At 40.3% G+C, this 18448-nt stretch overlaps 1 gene segment (V, D, J or C); it reads right to left on the reverse strand.

Moving 5' to 3' along the window:
- Window positions 1–8154: 8154 nt before the first annotated feature.
- LOC115833681 lies at window positions 8155–18207 on the reverse strand (the record flags this gene model as incomplete). The annotated part of the segment is given in 3 exon segments: window positions 8155–8161; window positions 17677–17956; window positions 18126–18207. Coding segments are annotated over 3 exon segments (336 nt in total), but the record flags the coding sequence as incomplete, so codon positions are not given.
- Window positions 18208–18448: the final 241 nt, after the last annotated feature.

Here is an 18448-nt window from a genome sequence, read left to right on the forward strand (position 1 = left end):
GTTCCCATGGATAGAGGGCTGACTGTATTGCTCCTTATAATTCTGAGGGTCAGCTCTGTGGTTCTTCCATTCTGGGCTGGCTGGACTGATCTTTGCTGAGTCTGCTCATGTGACTGCAGTTACCCTGTGGTTCAGTTGTGACTGGATGGTCTGATGTGACTTCTGTAACCTATATGGAATCTTGTTTGATGTGTAGGTTGGACAACATTTGGTATCAGTTTACACGGGTCAGGAAGATGGGTCCTATTCCCCAACCTCTATTAGGTTTGTTCCCAGATCAACTCTGGGGTTCAAGTCTATTCATTGTGGGTTGTTTGGGAGAAATTCTACATGAACGAAGCTGAACTGCTGTCATTTATTGCTGTTAGCAGTTCTTGTAATCCTCTGAAACGCATCTTATATAACCAGGATCTCCCCAGGGTGGCCCAGCAGTGCAGCTCAGCTCAGCCCATCCTGTCACTTCGCTGGATGACTGAAGGTGTGAGAAAGGCAATGTGCTCAGTCACAGGAAAGGCAGGAGCCCACCCTGCGGCTGAAACGTGCAGACACAGCGTTCACAGAGCTTCTTTGCAAAATACAAAGACTTCATTTTCTTTATACTTAAGATAGTTATACATTTTTTTCTATAATGTCCCCATGCTTTTTAACTAATTTGAATTTTCAGAACTGGATGTATTTATTATTTCTGTGTTAGGTGCTCTTAGTCACTTATGGCAAGAGTGAGTTAATAGAGACAACATACAGATTAGCCATGGAGCAATAGAGAAGTGTGTGTATTCAGATAGGATAAAGATCAAAGCGGTGACAAATACATTCTTTTGAGAAGCAGATTCTCATAGATCACCACCAGTCAAGGTCCAAATTCAAGGTGCAGTAGCATGTCAGTCACATTGTGCAAATGGTCAGCTCTGCACATGAAACTTGGCCAGCACATTGCAGGACCAAAATTACCTGTAAAGATATGGGGAAAATAAACCATCACGGAAATAATAATTTGAAGGAGTTCTCAGTTATTTATACTTGGATATAAAGCAGAACGCTACAACGAATGAAGCTACAACCTAAAAACTTTAAGCCTTTTAAAGAGGTTTCTTTTTGTCAGGGTATTTCTCAGCAAATAATGATAAAAAATTTATGGATAAACTACTTGCACAATTAGCCACAATAAATCCCTTCCCTGCACTCATTCTTTGGTCGGCCTCATTCTAAATGGTTGCAGGTGTTGCCCATGTGTCTTGCTCAGGCCAATAGGATAATAGCAGATGTGACACAAGTGGAGTCTTGGAAAGGGCTTGCACATGAAGCTTTCCTCTCTCGCGCAGTGCTAGGAAACCCTAAGATCACAACGAGAATAAGCCTGTGCCCATCTACAGTCAATGTCAGTGGCATGGCTGCTCTTAGGTCTACTGTTTGTTCTTAAAATGTGTGCTAAGTTTGTTACGGCCATGTAACAAATTACCACAAATTTATCAGCTTAAGACTGTACCCATTTATCATCTCTCAATTTCTGAGTCAGCAGTTGGCACATGGCTTTGTTGGGTCCTGCCCATTGGGTTTCACAAGACTGTGCCACAGTGTAGGGTTGGGCTTCATTCTCACCTGTGAGTCCCCTGAGAACATAGATACTTTAGAGCTCTTTCAGATAGTTGCAGAGCTCATTCCTTAGCATTTCTACGACTCAGGGCTTCAATTTCTAACTGGCTCTTGGCTCAAGGCTGCTCTGAGGTCCAAGAGGCTGTGGACAATTCCCTGCCATGTGATGCTCACACAGGCAATGCCCACGTGGCTGGTTGCTTGTTCAAGGCCAGCAGAAGGTTTCAGAGAGTGTCTCTTTCCAGTCTGCTATGACAGAGGCTTATAGAATACAATAATTGGAAAGACATCTCATAACCTATGACACACCATATGGATTAGAAGCAAGTCTAGGATCTGCCTGTTCTCTGTGGAGGTAGATTATACAATTGTGTGATTCACTGGGGAGAGGGTTCTGCTAGGGTGTTCTGGCATCTTTAGTTTCCTCAAGTATCAGGTACTTGTACTGAGTGTGAAATCTGTCCTGCATTTACTGGCATTGACTAGTCCCGTGACCCCTGGCAACATCTTGGGAAGCATACTTTGTAAGAGAGGTTTTAGGGCAACCTAGCTCCTATTGGAAGTATAACATTTGCAAAATATCCTAATCTTTGTGATTTCTAACATGTACTCAAGATTCCTTAATTGCAACTATCATAAGCCAATTATCTCTAAATATCTGCAAAATTTATATTTAATAGTAGGAAAATGATTTATTAAGGAGTCTATTTAACAAGACTCAGGGAAATGATGTCAACACCCAATTGCTGCTGCCCACTGCTAGACTATGTGAGACAATTTTCATGAACAATACAACAGATACTGCATGCTAGACACTGCTGTGAGCACCACTGGTCTGCTACCTCTAGAATTGTTTGCAGAACGAGGGCAATTGCTATGAGTCTCAAAATATAATTTTTTTTATTATACTTTAAGTTCTAGGGTACATGCGCACAACGTGCAGGCTTGATACATAGGGATACATGTGCCATGTTGGTTTGCTGCACCCATCAACTCATCATTTACATTAGGTATTTCTCCTAATGTTATCCCTCCCACTGCCCCCGACCCCATGACAGGCCCCAGTGTGTGATGTTCCTTACCCTGTGTCCAGGTGTTCTCATTGTTCAATTCCCACCTATGAGTGAGAACATGAGGTGTTTGGATTTCCTTTCCTTGTGATAGATTACTGAGAATGATGGTTTCCAGCTTTATCCATGTCCCTGCAAAGGACATGAACTAATCTTTTTTATGGCTGCATAGTATTCCTTGGTGTATATGTGCCACATTTTCTTAATCCATTCTATCATTGATGGACATTTGTGTTGGTTCCAAGTCTTGCTATTGTGAATAGTGCCACGATAAACATACGTGTGCATAGTACCATGATTTAAAATTCTTTGGGTATATACCCAGTAATAGGATTGCTGGGTCAAGTGGTATTTTCACTTCTAGATCCTTGAGGAATCACCACACTGTCTTCCACAATGGTTAAACTAATTTACACTCCCACCACCAGTGTAAAAGCTTTCCTATTTCTCCACATCCTCTCCAGCATCTGTTGTTTCCTGACTTCTTAATGATTGCCATTCTAACTGGCATGAGATGGTATCTCACTGTGGTTTTGATTTGCATTTCTCTTATGACCAGTGATGATGAGCATTTTTCATGTGTCTGTTGGCTGCATAAATGTCTTCTTTTGAGATGTGTCTGCTCATATCCTTTGCCCAATTTTTGAGGGGGTTGTTTGGTTTTTTTCCTGTAAATTTGTTTGAGTTCTTTGTAGATTCTGGATATTAGCCCTTTGTCAGATAGGAGATTGCAAAAATTTTCTCCTATTCTGTAGATTACCTGTTCACTCTGATGGTAGTTTCTTTTGCTATGCAGAAGCTCTTTAGTTTAATTAGATCCCATTTGTCTATATTGGCTTTTGTTGCCATTGCTTTGGTGTTTTAGTCATGAAGTCCTTGCCCATGTCTACGTCCTGAATGGTATTGCCTAGGTTTTCTTCCATGGTTTTTATGGTTTTAGGTCTAACATTTAAGTCTTTAATCCATTTTGAATTAGGTGTATAAGGTGTAAGGAAGGGATGCAGTTTCAGCTTTCTACATATGGCTAGCCAGTTTTTCCAGCACAATTTATTAAATAGGGAATCCTTCCCCATTTCTTGTTTTTCTCAGGTTTGTCAAAGATCAGATGGTTGTAGATGTGTGGTGTTAATTCTGAAGCCTCTGCTCTGTTCCATTGGTCTATATATCTGTTTTGGTACCAGTACCATGCTGTTTTGGTTACTGTAGCCTTGTAGTATAGTTTGAAGTCAGGTAGTGTGATACCTCCAGCTTTGTTTTTTTTGCTTAGGATTGTCTTGGCAATGCGGCCTCTTTTTTGGTTCCATATGAACTTTAAAGTAGTTTTTTCCAATTCTGTGAAGAAAGTCATTGGTAGCTTGATGGGGAAGGCATTGAATCTATAAATTACCTTGGGCAGTATGGCATTTTCACTATATTGATTCTTCCTATCCATGAGCACAGAATGTTCTTCCATTTGTATTTCGTTGAGCAGTGGCTTGTAGTTCTCCTTGAAGAGGTCCTTCGCATCCCTTGTAAGTTGGATTCTTAGGTATTTTATTCATTTTGACTTAATCTGTGAAGTGTATTTAAATTCTCATTCTACAGAAGAAAAATCCAAAGTACTTGGAAAAGAGAAATCTTTCCATGAGATACACAGTTCTTGTTTCAAAGCAGAGATTATCATCTCTCAGATATTCTGGCTCATGCAATTTTCAGTACACTACAGACAGAAGATGTGAAGACAACACTATCCCATTGGCCTTGCACTTGCTTTGCTTGCTGTTAACTAAGTTCACTGTAAAATCAAAAATGATTACAATAAAACACATTGTCAATGAACTATCACAAATAAATACATGTTTAGGACCACATCCAAAATCCAGACATAGAACATTTCTATAACTCCAAAACATTTTGACCCACTCTTTTGGAATCAACTTGCTTTCCACCTCACAGATCAGGGAATTCTTGATCTGCTTTCTTGTCAGTACAGATTTCATTTTCCTTGTAAGAGTTTCACATAAATGAAATATAGGGTGCGCTCTTTTGTGTCTGGTGACTTTTGTGCAGCATGACTGTTTCTCAGATTCATTCAGATGTCCTGTGTTCTAATTATGTGCTCCTCTTTATTTTTGAGTATTATTTAACTGTTCAGTAATTTTATGATGGATCCCTTCATCTATTGATTGCTGTGTGGGTTGTTTCCACTTTGGGCTATTATGGTTAAAGTTGCTATGAATGTTCTTGAACAAGACTTTGCATGAACATATGTCTTCATTTCTTTTGGGCTAATACCTAGGCGTGTAGTTGCTGTATTTTTCAGTAAGTGTTTAATACTCTGTCCAACTTTACCCAAAGTGGCTATAACATTTCACATGTCCACCAATAACTTATTATAGCTCCACACCCTCCAAAATCTGCTTCAATTTTTTTAATTTCACCTAATTATCACTCAACAGTAACCAGAATAGCTAGTGATTATTAAGCTATGTTTTTCTTCCCATTATCTTGTCAATTTGGGGAATTGATGTGTCACAGGATATTGAGAACAGAAACAATACTGTCCTAGACCCCTATCAAACACTTTTATCAAGCCATAATATTTAGGACGGTAACATGATATATAAAGGGAGTGTTGGAGTAGTAATAAAGTAATAAGTATTTTCAATACTTATTATTATCATACTCCATAAAGCAATATATCTTCAATGAAATGGCGTTTAACTAGACTTAGGATAGAAAGGTTCTCATCTCAACACTAGTATTCAATATTAGCAAAAGTTTGAGGAAAAAAATATCCAGTAACATAAGCCAGAGAGTGTTTTGCCAGTTAAGTAGCACTGCAACACTGATGCTCTTCTAATGCCAGGCCTTCACAATAATTTCCACTCAGAACATTTGGTTGCCTCCTTGCCTTGTTCTCCTTATGGGACCTCATGCTGAGGGCATGTGGCATCACAGAGGGAGCAGTGCACTTGGGTGCAGAAATATAGCTTAGGAGTTTGTCTGGCCTTAGAGGTGGCTGCAATGGAATACACATTTTCAAGGAAGTTCCCTGTTAAACCTCCTGGTAAACTGTTGGTTAAGACCAGGTGTGGGGACTTATCCCCCTTATCCTAGATGTTTGCAAGATCAAGTAGGGAGGGTAGCAGAAATCCAGGAGTTCAAGACCAGCCTGGAAAACATAGGGAGACCTCTCATCTCTCATCTTGAGATGATATTACTTGAAACATTGTAAACACCTTGTGTGTACACCCCCTTGTGATATCGTTCCTAATATCCAGATGGGGAGAGGATGATATTACTCCCAATACTGCGGGGATGTACATACCCCTGTGATATTGCTCCTAATATCCAGGGGATGAGGGGATGATATTACACCCAATGTCTCAGGGAGTGTACACCTCCCTGTGATATTGTTCGTAATATCCAAGGGTGATTGGAGATGATATTACTTTCAATATCATAAACTTTTTGTGTATACACGCCCCTGTCCTATTGTTTGTAATATCCAGGAGGGGAGAGTATGATATTACTCCCAATATTGTGGGGGGTGTACACCCTCTTGTGACATTTTTTGTAATATCTGGGAGGGAGAGGATGATCTTACTCCCAGTATCGCAGGTGGCATACTCCCCACCGTGATATTGTTTGTAATACACAGGGCTGCTAGGGTGATATTACTCCCAATATCTCGGCACTGTACCCTGCCCCAGCATGATGTTGTTGTTAGTAATACCCAGGCGGGGAGAGGATGATATAACTCCTAATATCACATGCAGTGTACCCCCTCTGTGATATTGTTTGTAATACTCTGTGGTGGAGAAGATAATATTATTCTCCATATCACAGATGATTTACTCCTCTTTTGTGATATTGTTCATAGTACCCTGTGGTGGAGAGGATGAAATTTTTCCCAATATCACCACCAATGTGACATTGTTCATAATACTCAGGGCAAGTCTTTCCCATGTTTGTCCCATGATAGGGAATAAGTCTCTTGAGATCTGATGGTTTGATGAAGAGGAGTTCTGCACAAGCCCTCTCTCTTTGCCTTTTGCCATCCACGTAAGTTGTGTCTTGCTACTTTTTGCCTTCTGCCATGACTGTGAGGCCTCCCCAGCCATGTGGAAGTGTAACTTAATTAAACCTCTTTTTGTTGGTAAATTGCCCAGTCTTGCATATCTCTTTATTAGCAGCATGAAAATGGACAAATAGAGAGTGGGGTGCTATGGAAAAGATACCCAAAAATGGGGAAATTACTTTGGAGCTGGGTAACAGGCAGAGGTTGGAACAGTTTGGAGGGCTCAGAAGAAGGCAGGAAAATGTGGGAAAGTTTGAAACTCCCTAAAGACTTGTTAAATGGCTTTGACCAAAATGCTGATAATGAGATGGACAATGAAATCCAGGCTGAGGTGGTCTCAGATGAAGATGAGGAACTTGTTGGGAGCTGGAGCAAAGGTTATTCTTGTTATGTTTAGCAAAGAGATTGGTGGCATTTTGCCCCTGCCCTACAGATTGGTGGAACCTTGAATTTGAGAGAGATGATTTAGGGTATCTGGTGGGAGAAAGTTCTAAGCAGCAAAGCATTCAAGAAATGACTCAGGTGCTTTTAAAGGCATTCAGTTGCATAAGGGAAGCAGAGCATAAATGTCCAGAAAATTTGCAGCCTGCCAATGTGATAGAAAAGGAAATCTCACTTTCTGAGGAGAAATTCAAGCCAGCAGCAGAAATTTAAAAAAGTAATGAGGAGCCCGATGTCGTTAATCCCCAAGACAATGGGGAAAATGTCTCCAGGGCATGTCAGAGGTCTTCATGGCTGCACCTCCCATCACAGGCCCAGAGGGCTGGGAGGAAAAATTGGTTTTGTGGGCCAGGCCCAGGGCCCTCATGCTGTGTACAGACTAAGGACTTGTTGGCCTGTGTCCCAGCTCTTCCAGCCATGGCCAAAATGGGCCAATGTAGAGCTCAGGCTGTGGCTTCAGAGGCCCCAAGCCTTGGCAGCTTCCATGTGGTATTGAGCCTGCAAGTGCACAGAAGTCAAGAATTGAGGTTGGGAAACCTTTGCCTAGATTTCAGAGGATGCCTGGATGCCCAGGCAAAAAATTTGCTGCAGGGGCGGTGTGCTTATGGAGAGCCTCTGCTAGGACAGTGCAGAAGGGAAATGTGGGGTTGGAGCCCCCACACTGAGCCCCTACTGGGGCACTGCTTAGTGGAGCTGTGAGAAGAGGGGCACTGTCCTCCAGATCCCAAAATGGTAGCTCCACTGACAGCTTACACTGTTTACCTGGAAAAGCTGCAGACACTCAATGCCAGCCCTTGCAAGCAGCCAGGAGGGAGGCTATACTCTGCAAACCCACAGGGACAGAGTCAAGTCCATGGAAACTCACCTCTTGCATCAGTGTGACCTGGATATGAGTCATGGAGTCAAAGGAGATCATTTTGGAACTTTAGATTTAACTGCCCTCCTGGAGGTCTGTAGCCCCTTTGTTTTGGCCAATTTCTCCCATTTGGAACGGCTGTATTAACCCAATGCCTGTACCCACAATTGGGCCTAGGATGTAACTATCATGCTTTTGGTCTTACAGGCTCATAGGTGGAAGGGTCTTACCTTGTCTCAGATAAGACTTTGGACTGTGGACTTTTGAGTTAATGTTGAGATGAGTTGAGACTGTGGGGGACTGCTGGAAAGGCATGATTGGTTTTGAAATGTGAGGACATGATATTTGTGAGGGGCGAGGGGCAGAGTGATATGGTTTGGCTGTGTCCCCAACAAAATCTCATCTTGAATCCTCACAGGTTGTGGGAGGTACCTGGTGGTTGGTAATTGAATCATGGGGGCAGGTCTTGTCCATGCTGTTCTCATGATAGTGAGTAAGTCTCATGAGATCTGATGGTTTTATAAAGAGGAGTTCCCCTGCACAAGCTCTCTCTCTTTGCCTGCCACCATCCACATAAGATGTGACTTGCTCCTCCTTCTGCCATGGTTGAGAGTCTCCCCAACCTATGGAACTGTAAGTCCATTAAATCTCTTTTTTTTTGGTAAATTTCCCAGTCTCAGGTATGTCTTTTTCAGCAGGGTGAAAATGGACTAATACAGGATTCAGACAGATTTAGAATTTTAATGGCTTCTTGATGGATTTACCCATTTATAATTATAAAATGTCCATTTTATCTCTTGCATTAAAGTCACGACCTAGTTTCTTTTGCTCAGTTTTACATGATATGTACTTTTCATACTTTCATTTTCAAAGCCATTCTATATTCTTACTATAGTGTGTATTTAATGATTAACATACATCTTTGATTTTAATCCTGTCTGATAATTTTATGATTTACCTGGAAAAAATTGTTTATTTACGATGCAATTATTGTAAAGTTAGGGTTAAACCTACAGTCCTGTTTCCTCTGATTTTCTCGATTCATGCTTTCATTTGAATTAGTCAGTTCAATTATAGCTTTTTTCTTATATTAACTTGCTAAATATATTTAGCAAGATTATTATACAGAAGATATCCTCAATTTATTAATGCCTAATACACACATAGTGTATTGTAATTTCTCTCTCAAATTATTTCTAGGCAAGTGACAGAAGAAGAATCAACCTTTGGAAGATCATCTATTTCCTGCTGGGTTGACCTGGAATGTGTGATACGACCTAAGGTAACCTTTGAGTCACCACACAGACCTAGAGCCCTGTGTGATGCAGCACTTCCTCAGGAGCTTGCAGTGGCATCAGGGCCCAGCCTTGAATGCCAGGCAGGGATCTCTCAACTCTGTGGTTCTTCCCAGGAAATACATAGGAACTTCCATGTGGATTCATATCTCAAACACAACCCACCAGTCTCTCACGTACTGCCCTCTGCTCCAAGTCTTCAGATGGTTATTTTTCATGGGGTAAAAATATGGCTTATATATTATCTTGTAATTCTGTTTAAGATGGCATGCTTATGTTCCTTGATTCTTTCAAACTTGGTCCTTATTGTTGAAACCCAGCGTTGGATTTCAGAAAACTACTTTTTACTTCAACATGCTGTGGTTGAGACTGTGCAAAGACTTTTGGCACTAGGTCTTTGTTTTTGCACACATTTGCAGCAACATATCTAGTAACTTAAAAATCTAGACTGGGAAGAGTTATATTTGGGTACTCCCTGAAAAAAGTAGGAAAAAATACAGTGCCTGCTGCTGTCCTGGTCAGGGGTCTGCCTTACGAAAAGTGGTGGGGGGAGGTGGAGGAGGGGAAAGAAACTGTTTTAATATCACCAAACCTTATCAATATACATGTACTCTAGTAACTGCTAAACCAAATCCAAAGAATGTATTAGTTTTGCGTTGCCAGTAATCAGTCTCAATTAGGTGCCTGTTATGCAGAATGAATTTACTTGACGAATGAATGTAGGGAAGGAAGAGAGGATTAGAATGAGCTCTCACTGAGCTTTCTCTTCTCTCGTGTCTCATTGCTCAAAGGGCAGGTGTACCTCCTCCTTTTTGCAGACTGTCATGCAAAGACTGCTGCAGCTGATGGGAACTTAAAATTTGGTGCCTGAGGTGTAGCTGAGAAATTTATGGTCATGAGCCCTCAGCTGCACCAAGTCCTCTGAGTTGTCCAACATCTTCATCTTTAGGCGTCTAAGAGAATCCACAGTGCCTGCTCTCCACAGAAACAACACATCTGGGCAGCTGAGCCACAGCAAGCAGGGAGGTTTGTGTTCAGGACTGTACCATTGTAGGAGGATAATGTGTACTTTGCTGGCAGCGATAAACCCCAACATCCTCAGCATCCATCCTCCTGATTTTAAGCATGAAATCTGTCACTGACCCACTGCCACTGAACCTATCTGGGACTCCAGGGTCCCTGTTGGTATAAATCAGGGACCATGGAGGCTGGCCTGGCTTCTCTAGGTCCCAATTCAAATAGGTGTATCCATTACTGTGAAAGGGGCTGTGACTGGACCTACAGGAGATGGAGGCCGGCATTCCAGGGGTGACAGGGAGGGAGAGTGGAGGCTGGGTCACACAGCATCTCCATTGGATCCAGAAATAATAAGAGAGAAGTGCAAGGTTATGTACAAATATTGTGAGCCATTTTAATAATTTTCTGTCTGTTATTTATGTTTTGCTCAATTATTTTTTGTGTGTGATTTTGGTTAGTACTCCCAAAACATACAGGTTTAAAAAGAACCAAGATTTGCAAAGCATGAATGGGCCTCTAGCAGTCACCTATCCTATCCCCCTCTTTCTGTGTCACAGCTTTCATTAAAGTACATGTCCTTACTCCTTCTGGAATCTTCCTCACTCTCAGAGATCTAGACATCACATGCCCCATCCTGAAGGACAAGACACATCTAACACGAGGACAGGACACACATGGGAGGTGGCGGGGCCCACAGAGTTCACCCTCCCACCCCATCGTCCTCCCTCATTTCCCTTCTGCCCTTAGCAGGGATCCAGCGCATTGGCAGCCCCGGGAGCTGAGCAGGGAACCTCACTGTGGGAAGGTGAACTGAGGAGTCCTGATCAGTCAAGGCAAGGTTAGAGCTGAGCTTTTATCTCAGACTCACAAGGGAAGGTCCTCCCTAGGGAACAGTATGCAAATCCCCTGGTGGGTGCAGTGGGGTGGAAAGAGCCAAGGAGAAGGTGGGGACCTCTCTTGTGAGCAAAATGACATAAATATATTTTATGTTTTTAAGGAAATCAAGAGAGGTAAAATCTGTGCTTTCTGAGTGGCGGAAGGGACATATTTAGTTGTTTCCTGCTGTTTCCTCTACCCAATTTCTAGTTCATTAGGACTTTCTCAGGCATGTTTTACACTTCTCTTTAATAAGGTTGAGCTTTCACAAATATTTGGTGATTCTTATTTCTTGGTTCAAGTTTATTTAAAAGAGCCTAGGTTTGTTTTATTTTATTTTATTTAAGGTAAAACACACAGTACAAAGGGTTCAAATCTTAAGGGTGCAAATGAATGTCAAGATCCAGATCATTTCATGTCATGATCCACCTCAAAATATGGAAGGTTTACAATTCTCTTGCTGCTTTCATTATGCACCTTCCCAGGCAGCAACTGCTGCTCAAAACACAATCAATGTAACTGATACTGTGACATCTATTATAATTGCTTTTTTTCCTGTACTTAATCTTTATATCAGGTAAACATTTTTTGTAGCTTCTTTCTTATTTCTTTCATTTTTTAAGGGCTTGCTTGATTCCTTCTTATCAATTTGAATTGCTGTCTGCTGTCATTCCCTGTTATTCTGAAGGATTTTCTCTTGAATTTTCCACAAGGCAGGTATGCTATTAATGAATTAGTCTTTGTGTATAAAGGAACAATTCTACCTTGCTTTTATGTTTAAATGATTGTTTTGCTGGATATAGCATTTGTGGCTGACTTTTCTCCCCCAGCATTTAAATGTGTCATTCCACTCTCATCCCACCTCCATTAGTAATGATGAAAATTTAGCCAATAGCTTTATTATTGCTTCCTAGTATACAGTAAGTCAGCATTTTAGTGATTGCCTTCCAAATTCTCTGTGTCTTTGTCTTTCAACACTGGTACTATAATGTGTATTGTTATGAATTGCATTGTGCTTATCCTAAAAGGGTTTCACTGAGTTTCTTTCATGTACAGATTAATGTGTTTCAGCACTGTGAAAAATGTTTTTCATTATTTCTCCATTTTTTTCTTTTTCAGTTTTTATTTTAGAATCAAAGCATACATGTACAGATATGTTACAAAGTTATTTTGCATGATGCTGAGGTTTGGGGTATGATTGAAATTATTAACCAGGTAGTGAACATTGTACCCATAGGTAGTTTTTCAGCCTCTGCCCTTTCTCCCTTTGTGTTCCCTCTAGCACAATGTCTATTGTGCCCATCAACCAGGGATTCGATAAAGAAACTGTGGTACATATGCACCATGGAATACTACGCAGACATAAATAAGAACAAAATCATGCCCTTGCAGAAACTTGGATGCAGCTGGAGGCCATTTTCCAAAGTGAACAGATGCAGAAACAAAAAACCAAAAACCACATATTCTCACTTATAAGTGGGAGCTAAACATGGGGTATTCATGGGCATAAAGATGGGAACACATTTTTAGCCTCTTTCTGTCTCCTCCTTTGTGATTCCTAATACAAATTTGTTGGTATTATACACATGGACCTATGATGTCTGAGGTTTTATTCATTCTTCTTTATAATTTTTTCCTTCTTTATATGAGATCATTTCTATTGACTTGTTTTTCAGTTCACTGATTCTTGTGTCATCTTAAATTGCTATTGAGTCTATCTAATACATTTTTCAATTGAGTTGTTGTACTTTTCATTTCTAGATTTCCCAGTAGGCCTGTTTTCATAGTTTTGTCTCTGTTTGAGAGCCTCTATTTGTTGAATCATTGTCTCTACAAATTCCTTTTTCAGTCTTTTATTATAGGTTAAAATAATTCTTTTACATATATTTGATAAGGGTGGAGCACATAGACACCATGGAGATGGACCATAAGGCAGGGAGCTCAGAATTAGGTTAGTTGAACTTGGAGTCTCTGACTAGATGGTGCTCTTGTGGGATTTAATAATTTTCCATGTTTCATGTTTCTCATATTACAAATAGCTTTTATTTTCAAGATAATAACTATTATAGAAATTCAGCTTATATATCCCTGGAAATTTCTAACAGAAAAATTGATGAAAAGATGGTTTTTTTAGGCCCCCACACCAGCCTCTGCCTGGGACCTGACTTTGTCTCTGAGCCAGTGGAATCTTTGATGAGGTTTTGAGTTGGGCAGTGAAATCACCACAGGGCAGGCTGTGCTCTGGGTGCTTTAGCTGACAGGAGGACACTCCTTCAGGGTCAGTGATGCTGGGAGTTTGAAGGGAGACTCAGCATGGAGCTGCCTGTGAGTTACCCCAGCAATCCTGTTTGGACAGTGATCATCTCAGAAGTGCACTCGGAGGCCACTGGATGGCCCAAAAGTGGGCTCAGGTTGGCAAAGCTATAGGGATGAAAATATAAGATTCATTTGATACTCTGAAATATCAGTACAACCATCATGAATTATATGGGAAGAGAAAGGAGTCACAAGGTTGTGATTTTTTATTTGATATTAAAATATGTCCCCTCTGCTCATTTTTCCCTCGAGGATGTACCTACTGATATGCATTTAACCAAAGTCACTGTTTTTAATTGTCATTTTAGTAACTGACAGCCTGTGTGCAGAGTTCCTAAATAACTGGAAGCCAGACCATCATTGCTATGGGTGAAGCCAGGAAGTGACTGTGGATGTGAACAAATGTGAGATTCATGTACACTTCTCCAAAGACACAGGCCACTGATCTGGGGAGAACCTGCAGTCATTTCACTTTCCCATACCCAGATGAGAGGACACCTTGATCTGTGTTCATCTGATGAACTCTAAAATCTGGACCATATTCTGAAGGTGTAGTTCACACTTCTTTTCTGTGCTAGTGGGACTCTTTCACTGACATGTATTGTACCCTCTGCATCGGACAGTCTGTGATACATACAACTTGTTTTCTGCTAAATACCCATCAATCATGTCATTTATGAGTCTTCCATAGGTGTTACCTGACCTACGGCTATGGGGTCTTCCAAAAGAATGGGCCAGAGGTGGAGCTGTGAAACTGTAGCTGGATAAAAAGTGTAAATGTCAAGAAAGGGTATTGAAGTGGTGATAATAATAATAATATTCCAAATTAGTCTGGGCTCTTGGCTGTGATTACTGGTAAGTGGGAAAGAGTCTAGGTTTGGTTTTTATTAGTTTTATTTCAACTGATGAAAGTAGCCAGAGTAAAGTGCATAAATCTTGAATGTTCAACTGAATACAGTTTTTGTGTAATTCATTGTCCGGATGGAATGATAGAATATTTCACATTCCCTTGTGCTTCCCTCATGGACAATCTTTGTCAGTTATCACCCCTTCCACCCAGCAAAATTAACTGTCTTTCTGACATCTACACAATCATTTAGGTTTTCCTGTCTTGAACTATATATAAATGGCATTAAGTGTATTTTTATCTTTTTAGACTTGGTATTGCTCCTTACAACTTTTGAGGCCTTCATTTCTTTCAGAGGAGTCAAGGTCCTGTCTCATGTCATTTCCTGTGATTCTGAAGGATTTTCTCTCAAATGTCTTGTAAGACATAGCTGCTATGAATGAATGTATTTTGTTTATCAAAGAATTTTTTTGCTTTTTTAGATTTGAAGGGTATTTTCGATGGATATAGATTTCCTGGTTGCCTTTTTTTATCCTTTCAGCATTTAAATATGACATTTCACTCCTTCTAGCCTCTATTGGTCCTGATGAAAACTCAGCCAATGGCTATATTGTTGTTTTTCTGTATATAGTGTCTGCTTTCATTCTGATGCAATGAAGATTTTCTCTTTGTCTTTCAACATTTTAATATAATGTGTTCAGTTATTAATTCCTATTATCTAAAAGATTTTGATTGAATTTTTTCATCTAAGAATTATTTTATTACTTTTGAAAAGTTTTTGTCATTATTTCTCCAAAGATTTTTTCAGCCACTATCTCTTTCTCTCCACCTTTGTGACTCTCATTATACATTTGTTGGTATCCCTTCACTCTGAGCTATAAATCTCTGAAGTCTTCTTTTTTTTCTAAACATTTTCTTTAGACTCAATAATTTCTATACCTCTATTTTCAAGTTAACTGATTGTTCTGCCATCTCAATTTGCTATTAGACCTAGCTAATAAATATTTAAATTGGATTATTGTACTTTTCATTTCTAGAGTTCCCATTTGGTCATTTTTTATATCTTCCATGTCTTTTCTTGAGGTCCTACTTGCCGAAACTTCTTTTTTTAAAACATTTTCTTTTTTATATCAATGATCATAGATTTAAACATAATTATTTGAACATCTACATATTAACTGCTTTGTAGTCTTTGCTAAATCGTATAATTGGGGCAAGTTAGAATTAGCTTTCATTGACTATTTTCTTTTGTTATTATTGTAGCTGCTTTTTTTTATTCCTTTAATATTGTTCATACTTCTCTGCTTTTTTCCAGGAGTTGTTAAACTGAAAACTGTACATTTTTGACAGCATATTATAGTACCTGTCTTTAGATTTTGGCTTTTTTATTTTAATTTTAACTTTTTTAGAAATAGGGTCTTACTCTTTTTTTTATTATTATTATACTTTAGGTTTTAGGGTACATGTGCACAATGTGCAGGTTTGTTACATATGCATCCTTGTGCCGTGTTGGTTTGCTAAACCCATTAACTCATCATTTAGCATTAGGTATATCTCCTTATGCTGTCCCTCTTTCACCCAGGCTGGAGTGTGGTGCTGTGATCATAGCTTGCTGCAGCCTCAACCTCTTGGGGTCCAGTGGTTCTCCAGCTTCATCCTCCTGAGTAGCTGGGACTATAGGGGCATGCCACCACTCTCTGCTATTTTTTTTTAATTGTAAGATAAGGGTGTCACTATTTTGCCCACCCAGCCTGGTCTCGAATTCCTGGCATCAAGTAATCCTTCTGCATCAGCCTCCCAAAATACTGGGATTACAAGCTTGAGCCACCATGTCAGGCCTGGAATTTGTTTTGTTTTTCTGATCATTTTTAAATTTTCTTCTTAGTTTCTTGTCTGAACTTACTGATAGTACCTGACTTATGATAGTTGGAGTTATAATGTTTTGGCTTTCAGATGGTGTGAATGTGATATGCATTCAAGTAGAAATAGAACTTCTAGTATTCATACAACTATTCTATTTTCTCTTTCAGTATAGTATTCAATAAATCACATGAGGTATTCAACACTTTATTGTAAGATAAGCTTTGTGTAAGATAACGTTGACCAACAGTAAGCTAATGTAAGTGTTCTGAGCACATTTAGGATAGGATAGACTGAGGTATAATGTTCAATGGATTAGATGTATTAAATGTATTTTCAATGCATGATATCGAAAAATCTGTATCTCACGTGGCGTTTGACCACAGATATCTCTGCTTCTTTTTGTTCTTAATATTAATATTTAGTTTGATTTTATAGGAACTACACATGTATCTGCATAGCGAAGTGGTCACCAATGATCTGAGACATTTTGTTCAAATATCTGGAGGTTATAAATCTGTCTTCTGTCAACCCATCTGTGTGTAGTTTAAAAAGCAAACTGCATGCAAAATGCAGCTAGTTCTTACCTCCCTCTGGTGTTACTTTGCACCGGAAACTCCTGGTTCTCATCACTCATATCTATAACTTCTAGGTCACTAGGAATATGTGCAGAGATTATTTCAGCAATATGGGTCTATCTTATCCAGGAATCTCCTATTTACTATCAGCAGATGTACTACTTGCCCCAAACAGGGCATCATCTTGGACTAGCAAGGCTGTGGGCTTTTTCTGTTCATTTCCTATGGAGTTCTCCATGTTTAGCTGGAAACACTGAAAAATTTTTTTCCACTCCTTGGCTTTACTCAAGTCCACCCGCATTGGCAGCAAGCTACCAGTTTTATTTGCTATCCTTACATGGGTAAAACTCCAGTTCTGCAATTCATGTTGACTGAGCTGGGAATAGAAGGGTGCTGTCACAGGCCAAATGCTACAGACATTTTCTGTCCTTACTCAAAGCACTAGTACTTTTTTTTTCTATAAAGAATATGCATCCTTAATTATTTTATGCTTAGCCAATTTTCAGAGTGCTGAAATAGTTTTGATATTTCAGCTTTATATTTATAGGTGTGTTTGTTGTTTATTCTTGCACAGAAGATTTATTAAACTCTTTGTGATGCCATAAACAGAGACGCCTTCTAAAATGCGTTTAAATTAACATAATAGCCACACTGAAATGGTATGATGTAATAGACTAACATAAGTAATTTTGGACTTGAGAACCTGAGCTCCAAAATGGCCAAATAGAGCAGAGATGCTAAAAATGAGTGGCCACCACACTAGCTGTCTGTAAAGGAAGCAGCTGGTATAATCTAGTAAACACTCATGGTCTCGTTGAGGTTTTTGTTTCATGTTGAATCACTGTGGGAGGAAAGCTCTTATACTGCTGACAGTAGTAAACTGCAAAATCTTCAGGCTCTAGGCTGCTGATGGTGAGAGTGAAGTCTGTCCCAGATCCACTGCCGCTGAACCTGTCTGGGATGCCAGTGGCCCTGCTGGATGCATAATAGATGAGGAGCCTGGGAGCCTGGCCAGGTTTCTGCTGGTACCAGGCTAAGTAGCTGCTAACACTCTGACTGGCCGTGCAGGAGATGGTGGCTCTTTCCCTCGTAGACAAAGACAGGGTGGCTGGAGACTGCGTCAACACTATTTCTCCGGTGGTATCTGAGATTGGAAATAAAACAGAAATGCACTCATGTAATCAAGATCAAGCCAAATGTCTTTGAGTAGAGCCAAAATTGTTGATCTACTTTGAATTTTAATTATATTTGGTGCTGAGCAGAGGTGGCAGGAGTTTTCACTGATGTGCAAAACCACCTCATGTTCCCCTCACCTGGGAGCCAGAGTAGCAGGAGGAAGAGAAGCTGCGCTGGGGCTTCCATGGTTCCCTCTGGGTTCTAACTGAGCAGTTCCTCCCCAGAGCTCTGACCCAGGCATTGATATGGGCTCTGGAAGGTAGGGCGGCTGGGAGGGACATGCAAAGCAGCTGGGGTGGAAGCTGGGCTTCCAGCTGCAGAGACCACCTGCTTCTTCCTCTCTGCACTGAGCATCCTGTGCCGCCCTGGTTGTCAGGTCAGAAAAGTCTGTTGGCTCAGCCTGAGTGTAGAATTTCTCCCTTGTGCTCAGAGAATTTCACTCCTGTGTCTTTCTTCTCCT

Source organism: Nomascus leucogenys, unplaced genomic scaffold (assembly GCF_006542625.1).
Source record: "Nomascus leucogenys isolate Asia unplaced genomic scaffold, Asia_NLE_v1 Super-Scaffold_551, whole genome shotgun sequence".
In the NCBI taxonomy this organism is placed as follows: Eukaryota; Metazoa; Chordata; class Mammalia; order Primates; family Hylobatidae; genus Nomascus; species Nomascus leucogenys.